At 43.8% G+C, this 7,600-nt stretch overlaps 1 protein-coding gene across 1 annotated transcript; it reads right to left on the reverse strand.

Moving 5' to 3' along the window:
* Positions 1-873: 873 nt before the first annotated feature.
* On the reverse strand, positions 874-2,673 carry sst1.2 (somatostatin 1, tandem duplicate 2). The gene is made up of 4 exons (XM_069722640.1): positions 2,454-2,673; positions 2,176-2,360; positions 1,107-1,325; positions 874-1,017 (listed from the first exon to the last, which is right to left on the reverse strand). Exons 2-3 carry the CDS (start codon positions 2,356-2,358, stop codon positions 1,119-1,121), a joined length of 390 nt encoding a protein of 129 aa, XP_069578741.1. The 5' UTR covers positions 2,359-2,360; positions 2,454-2,673; the 3' UTR covers positions 874-1,017; positions 1,107-1,118.
* Positions 2,674-7,600: the final 4,927 nt, after the last annotated feature.

Genomic DNA, 7,600 nt, shown 5'->3' on the forward strand with positions numbered 1-7,600 from the left:
AATGTTTACACAAAATAAATATCGAGTAAAATAATAATCCATCCTACCGGCCGGAAATTAGTTGAATCTGTTCACAGAACATCCTGAGACTGAATTATGAATCTTGGTCTCAGAACTAATCACAGATGATAAAGTTGTTCTGAGTTTTATTTTGAAAAGCCCTCATTGTTCTGTGTGTGAATCGTTTGATCCAACAGAACCAGAACCAGAACCAGAATTTGTCAGAATTCCTCCTCCCCCCCCCCCCCGCCACACACAGACACTTCCCTCCTCCCCTCTTCCACACACACACCCTCCTTCTGCTTGAGAGACTCCATCAATTATCCAGAAACAACAACCCTGTGAGGACCACGAACGCCTCATGTGGGAGGCAGATGTTTTGTGTTCTCAGTGTTCAGGCAGGGACCAATCCGGGGGTTTGGATTGCATTCGTGGGTGGGGCTTCAGCTTGTTTGCATGAGGTCTCAGTCATGTTGTGCTTTTAGTTTCAGTTAAATATTTGAGCCTCAGTGGTTTAACGAGCTCCATCAACGTTGACTCTCCATTAAAGCTTCATTAGAGTCGAGTGTTCAAACACAGAAATCTGCTAATGCTTCCACAAACACGCATCACTCCCAGAGCTCCGCCCACTGCTCCCAGAGCTACCACCCACTGCCTCACCCACCGCCCCTCCCACTGCCCACAGAGCCCCTCCCACTGCTCCTCCCACTGCTCCCAGAGCTCCTCCCATTGCCCCTCCCAGTCTCTCGGTTGCAGCGTTCAGAGAGGGAAGGAGAACAGGCTCTGCACAGCATCAACATCACTTCCTGTTTGACCTGTTTAAAATGAGTGATCAATAATCTGATTGGACAGATGAGACGGAGCCGCAGAATCGATTGATTTCTCTCTTTAATTGATAATTACATGAATTATTCAGGTGCTGCAGCCAGCCAGCTGCTGATTGGTCCGTCCAGTCGCTCAGGTGAAGGCCAGGTGATCCGGGATTGGTCAGTTAGACCAAGAAGGGCTCGGCCTCAGCTGGGAACAAAGAACATGGACAGGTGAGACAGAGCATGCAGGTCACTTGGTGGGAAATATGGGCAGGACTTAGTCAGGTGGTCAGGTACCTGGGCGGAGCTCTAACAGGAAGTGAAGCCCTTCCAGTAGAAGTTCTTGCAACCAGCTTTGCGCTCACGGGGGGTCAGGTTGTTGGGGGGGTCAACGGACCGCTCCAGGTTCATCCTCCCTCCTGTTGCCGTGGAAACCACCTCTGCCTCCCGCTGGGCCGCCGCCTCAGGCAGAGACATCTGAGCCAGCAGGTCTTCCACCGCACGTTTACTCCACTCCTGAGAACAGAGACAGAACATCTTAGATCCGGATCAGAACCAGATCAAAACTGGTTTAGAACCTTTTTAGAACCACATCAGCACCAGTTTAAGACTCTTTAGAACAGTCATCTATTGTTATTCACTTCTCTCAGTTTCTTTAACTTCGAGCTTTCGATCGTATAAATGATCTTCATGGTAAAGTTAAAGTCTGGTGTCCCTCAGGGTTTGATGGTGGGTCGTCTAAAGCTGTCAACAGTTTGTGTGACAGTTTTAACAGTGTTCTGCCGGTCGGGTTCTGAAGATCTCCTCACTGAGTCTTTCCTCTGGTAGAGCTCAAACTTCATGATAGAAATACTCCTGAAAAAAATACATGCTTGTGTTGTTTGTCCAGGTTAGTTTTAGTGTGTAACGTCTTCATTCAGGTGCTGTAAGGAGCTGATTGCTGCCCCCTGGAGGCCGTAGGCTGCAGAACACCACGCTGCCGCCGTGAAGCTGCTTCACTAAACACAGATGTTCATTTAGGTGTTTTAGCATTCAAAGAGGAATAAAATAACTTGAATGTTCGTCAGCATGAGCACAGACACGAAGATGAGTTTATTCATTAAAGGAACAGTGGGACATTTAGTGAAATCCTCTTTTTGTTTTACAGGCGATGATTGACAGCTACAGTCAGCAGCTGGTTAGCTTAGCATAAAGACAGGAAACAAGAACCTGTAACGACTAGTTGCCAGGCAACCAGCGCAGGAATGCCTGATGTTACTAGTTATGGCTGAGAAATATGACTTTAATAAAAGACCTTTAAAGTCCTCGCTAACCTGAAACAGGAGCAGCGCTGCAGGTGTGAAGGTGTTTTAGGGCGGAGCCTCACCTGCGACAGGAGTCCGGCGCTGCGAGCTCGTTGCAGCAGCCGGTGGTGCCGCAGCTCCAGGTCCTGGTCCTGGTCCCGGTCCGGCAGCTGGTCCTGGTCTCTGTCAGGTTGAGACAAAACTCCCGGACTGCACAGCATCAACGCAACAAGAACCAAAATGGCGGGACAGTGTGCAGACTGCATGACTTCAGAAAAATGAGAAGGAGAAGAAGAAAATATGAACCTGAAGAAGAAAAATGAAATGACAGAAACGAGAAGAGAAGAGAAGGAGGTCCTACTGCTCTGGTATATTCTGCTGGTTCTGGTCCTGCTGCTGGTTCTGGTCCCGGGCTGATCTCTGGTCCCGGTCCTCTGGGCGATGCACTTTTGAGGGCCGATGCTCCTCCTCCTGATGGTCACATGATGCCGCGCGGTTGATTGACAGCTGGTGGGCTGCAAGGTGATGAAGGAACTCTGACAGTCAACTTAAACAAAAATCCATTAGTCCTTATTGACTTTAAATGGAGTCGGAACCATAAAACAATAAAACTATCAGCACCTGCAGCGCTCGTCAGCAAACACAACGGCAGCATGTCGGCTGGAGAGCAGCGGGATTAACGGAGCGTTCAGAGGATTAGCAGACTTCATTAGCACTCACTGATATCTCCATTAAACAAAGAGGCAGCAGCGAGTCGCCCACTCAGCGTTTAGTCAGAACAAACACCGCCGCTTCACTTTGAGACCATCGAGAAACACTTCATGCTGCTTTCAAATGTTTTGCTGCAGAGTGACGGACTGGAAACATGACGGCGTCCAGAAAACTCTATTCAACTTCTCCAACCGAAACCTGGAGACAAACGTCCTCAGCACCAAACACACTTCAAACTTTAAGATTCATCTACAAACCGGTTTCTAGAAAAGTTGGAACGTTGAGTAAACGCTAAATAAAACACGATGCTCCAGATGTTTTCAATGATTGACAGGTCTGGACTGCAAGAGGCCAGTTTAGTGCTGATAACAAGCTGGATGGTCCCTCTCCTCTTTAACCTGGAGGATGCAGTGTCCATGATTTCCAAACAGAATCTCAGATTGTGATCCATCAGACCTCAGGACAGTTGTCCACTTCACCTCAGTCCATCTTCAATGATCTCGGTCCAGAGAAGGCGGCGGTGTTTCTGGATCATGTTTCTATCTGGTTTCTTCTTTGGAGAGTTTTAACATCATTTGTGGACGCAGCGATGAACTGTGTTCACAGACGATGGTTTTCACAAGTGTTCCTGAGCCCATGCAGTGATTTCCACTCCAGAATAGTGTGTTTTTAATGCAGTGCTGCCTGAGGGCCCGAAGATCACCACCATCCAATATTGGTTTCCAGCCTTGTCCCTTGTGTTCAGAGATTTCTCCAGATTCTCTGAATCTTTTAATGATATTATGAACATACAGTAGATGCTCCGTGTGCATCACTGGGCTGCATTCAACACTCTCAGCCATGGTGTCCATTTGACCTTCCAGCTGTTACATTTATCACCATGAGGAGTTTAAATAGATTTGTGTTTGTTTGTGTTTGATGGATTATAATTTGCAGCTTCAGCACTTCTTACTATGAAAATAAAACTCTTTTTTTCCATCTATACAGTGGGTATGGAAAGTATTCAGACCCCTTTAAATTTTTCACTCTTTGTTTCATTGCAGCCATTTGCTAAAATCAAAAAAGTTCATTGTATTTCTCATTAATGTACACTCAGCACCCCATGTTGACAGAAAAAAACAGAAATGTAGAAATTTGTGCAAATTTATTAAAAAAGAAAAACTGAAATATCACATGGTCATAAGTATTCAGACCCTTTGCTGTGACACTCATATTTAACTCACATGCTGTCCATTTCTTCTGATCCTCCTTGAGATGGTTCTACTCCTTCATTGGAGTCCAGCTGTGTTTAATTAAACTGATTGGACTTGATTAGGAAAGGCACACACCTGTCTATATAAGACCTTACAGCTCACAGTGCATGTCAGAGCAAATGAGAATCATGAGGTCGAAGGAACTGTCCAAGGAGCTCAGAGACAGAGTTGTGGCAAGGCACAGATCTGGCCAAGGTTACAAAATCATTTCTGCAGCACTCAAGGTTCCTAAGAGCACAGTGGCCTCCATAATCCTTAAATGGAAGAAGTTTGGGACGACCAGAACTCTTCCAAGATTGAACTTTTTGGCGTTAATTCTAAGCGGTATGTGTGGAGAAAACCAGGCACTGCTCATCACCTGCCCAATACAATCCCAACAGTGAAACATGGTGGTGGCAGCATCATGCTATGGGGGTGTTTTTCAGCTGCAGGGACAGGACGACTGGTTGCAATTGAAGGAAAGATGAATGCAAGAAAACCTCTTCCAGAGTGCTCTGGACCTCAGACTGGGCCGAAGGTTCACCTTCCAACAAGACAACGACCCTAAGCACACAGCTAAAATAACAAAGGAGTGGCTTCGGAACAACTCTGTGACCATTCTTGACTGGCCCAGCCAGAGCCCTGACCTAAACCCAATGGAGCATCTCTGGAGAGACCTGAAAATGGCTGTCCACCAACATTCACCATCCAACCTGACGGAACTGGAGAGGATCTGCAAGGACGAATGGCAGAAGATCCCCAAATCCAGGTGTGAAAAGCTTGTTGCATCATTCCCAAGAAGACTCATGGCTGTACGAGCTCAAAAGGGTGCTTCTACTCAATACTGAGCAAAGGGTCTGAATACTTATGACCATGTGATATTTCAGGTTTTCTTTTTTAATAAATTTGCACAAATTTCTACATTTGTTTTTTTCTGTCAAGATGGGGTGCTGAGTGTACATTAATGAGAAATAAAATGAACTTTTATGATTTTAGCAAATGGCTGCAATGAAACAAAGAGTGAAACATTTAAAGGGGTCTGAATACTTTCCGTACCCACTGTATGTGTTCATTAAAAGTTGTTCTCGTATCTCAGTATATTTTGATGGTAATAATCAGTTATAGGTGCATCATGGGAAGATTTTCATCACGATTCACAGATCTACCGAGTTTCTTGTGTGACGTTCCTCCTGTCCGTGTGTCTCTTCTTCTTTTTCCGGAGCTTTCAGTCATGTGTTAGACAGACGATGATGATCGAATAAATTAAACTGAGATTTGAGGCTGCAGGAACATTTTCATCTTTACTGCCTTCATCTTCATCATCTTGTTCTCTGGATGCTAATAAACGTCACATTAGTGACAGCTGGTTGCCGTGGTGACACATTAACAGCAAGCAGCCATTGCTAAAGAGCCGCTGGCATGGCCACACACACACACACACACACACACACACACACACACACACACACACACACACACACACACACACACACACACACACACACACACACACACACACACACACACACACACACACACACACACACGCGTGTACAGGAGCATGATGAGATGGCAATGACATCACAGCTCATCCCTGTCATGCGTAAAGTTTTTGTTTCCACACTGAGTCACAAACATGAAGATCGACAAGAGTTGTGACTCAGTTTGTGTTCACATCACCAGCTCAGAACCAGCGTAGAACATCGACATGAAACACGTCACGGCCTGTTGTCTTCATCACGTTCTCCCTCTGAGGACCTTTAACAATCTGTGTTCATCACAACAACAAACAACAGCAAAGGGACACAAAACAACAACAAACAACAACAAAGGGACACAAAACAACAGCAAACAACAACAGAGACACAAATCAACAACAAACAATAGCAAAAACACACAAAACAACTATAAACAACAACAGAGACACGAAAGAACAGCAAACAACAACAAAGACACACAATCAAACAAACAATAGCAAAGACACACAAAACAACAATAGAGACACGAAACGACAACAAACAACAAAGAAACACAAAACAACAGCAAAGGGACACAAAATAAAAACAAAAACAACAAAGAGACACAAAACAACAAACAATAGCAAAGACACACAAAACAACAATAAACAACAACAGAGACACAAAATAACAACAAACAACAACAAAGAAACACAAAACAACAGCAAAGGGACACAAAACAACAACAAACAACAACAAAGAGACACAAAACAACAGCAAAGTGACAAAACAACAACAAACAACAACAAAGAGACACAAAACAACAACAAAGGGTTTTGAAGTCCTGCCCTGATTAGCGTCTACTAAAAAAAGAATTTATCGTATGTTTACTGATTAAATGGAAGATTTGCAATAATTAATATTTTCTATCTAAAACAATTTTAGAAATAACACTTCACGGCGGCGTCTGATTGTTTTTTTTTTTTTTTTTTTTTATGAGACACCACAGATCAGACTTCTGTAAAACAACATGTTTTATTAAACTCACCCAGAATCTTATTCACAAAACAAAACCTAATAAATCAGGAACTCTAACAGAGAGAGTCTGTACAGCACAGAGCAGGAGGCTCCGACGGTGTATCATTGTACAGATACATCTGAAGAAATGTTCCTGCAGGTATCAGGACTACACATCCCAGAGTGCAATGCTGTGAGACTCATCCAATCAGAGCGCTGCCATCTGTGCTTTGCAGAAAATCCAAATGGATTTTGTTTCCTCATTCACTTTCAGCTCCACCTGGTGGCTGTCAGAGGAACTGCACCTTCTTCTTCTGTGGTGCCTGAGCTCCGCCCTCCTGTAGCAGAAGGAGGTAGTGCAGCTCCGGTTGTACTTGTGGTATTGGTAGCAGTGAGTACAACAGTTGCAGTAGTTAGAGGTTTGTAAGTACTGGAAGAAGTAGTTGCAGTGCAGTCTCAGTAGATGTACTGAAATGTAGACCTCTACAGTGGGGAGTAGCAGAATTAATAGAAGTAGTAGTAGCAGTAGTAAAAATAGTATTTATCTTCAAGATAGTAGTATTAGCAGTAGCTTTCTTGCAGTAGAAGTAGTAGTAGTAGTATTTCTGATTTTATCAGCAGTACTAACAGTACCACATTCATCATGGCAGCAGGTATATTTCTTCGTAGTATTGAAGTAAAGTTACTATCAGCAGAGTATTTCCATTTCTTCTCCTCTACATCTCAAAGTAAAGTATTTGTACTTTTTGTTGCAGCACATTTACAGTATAACAAAGATCTGACCACTCACTACCTTTCAAATTAAAACACCCTTATCTTACACTGTCTGAAGTTTGTTACTTCTACGTTTCTTAGTGCTGAGACTTTTATAGAAAAGTGTTTTTGACATCGAGGTACCACTAGTGTCGTTAAAATACTTTGTCCATCAGGTGTAGTAGCAGCAGTACTAACAGCAGTTATAGTGGTCGTAGTAGCAGTGAAAAAACACAGGTACTTTGAAGTATAACGCTTTTATAATCCTGCAGTAATTTACATGTCAGTAGTTTTACTCTGAAAGGGTCACATCTTCAGAACGGTGCTTTTATTTCGGA

Source organism: Brachyistius frenatus, unplaced genomic scaffold (assembly GCF_029030835.1).
Source record: "Brachyistius frenatus isolate BFR_SWC_R1_liver_20210118 unplaced genomic scaffold, ASM2903083v1 Contig_299, whole genome shotgun sequence".
Classification (NCBI taxonomy): Eukaryota; Metazoa; Chordata; class Actinopteri; family Embiotocidae; genus Brachyistius; species Brachyistius frenatus.

Bases quoted from the DNA above. Each gene is read 5' to 3' on its own strand.
- sst1.2 (XM_069722640.1), bottom strand. From the start codon at position 2,358: ATGCAGTCTGCACACTGTCCCGCCATTTTGGTTCTTGTTGCGTTGATG. The intron at 1,326-2,175 runs GTGAGGCTCCGC...CTCTGTTCTCAG, and splicing joins GCGCCGGACTCCTGTCGCAG to GAGTGGAGTAAACGTGCGGT.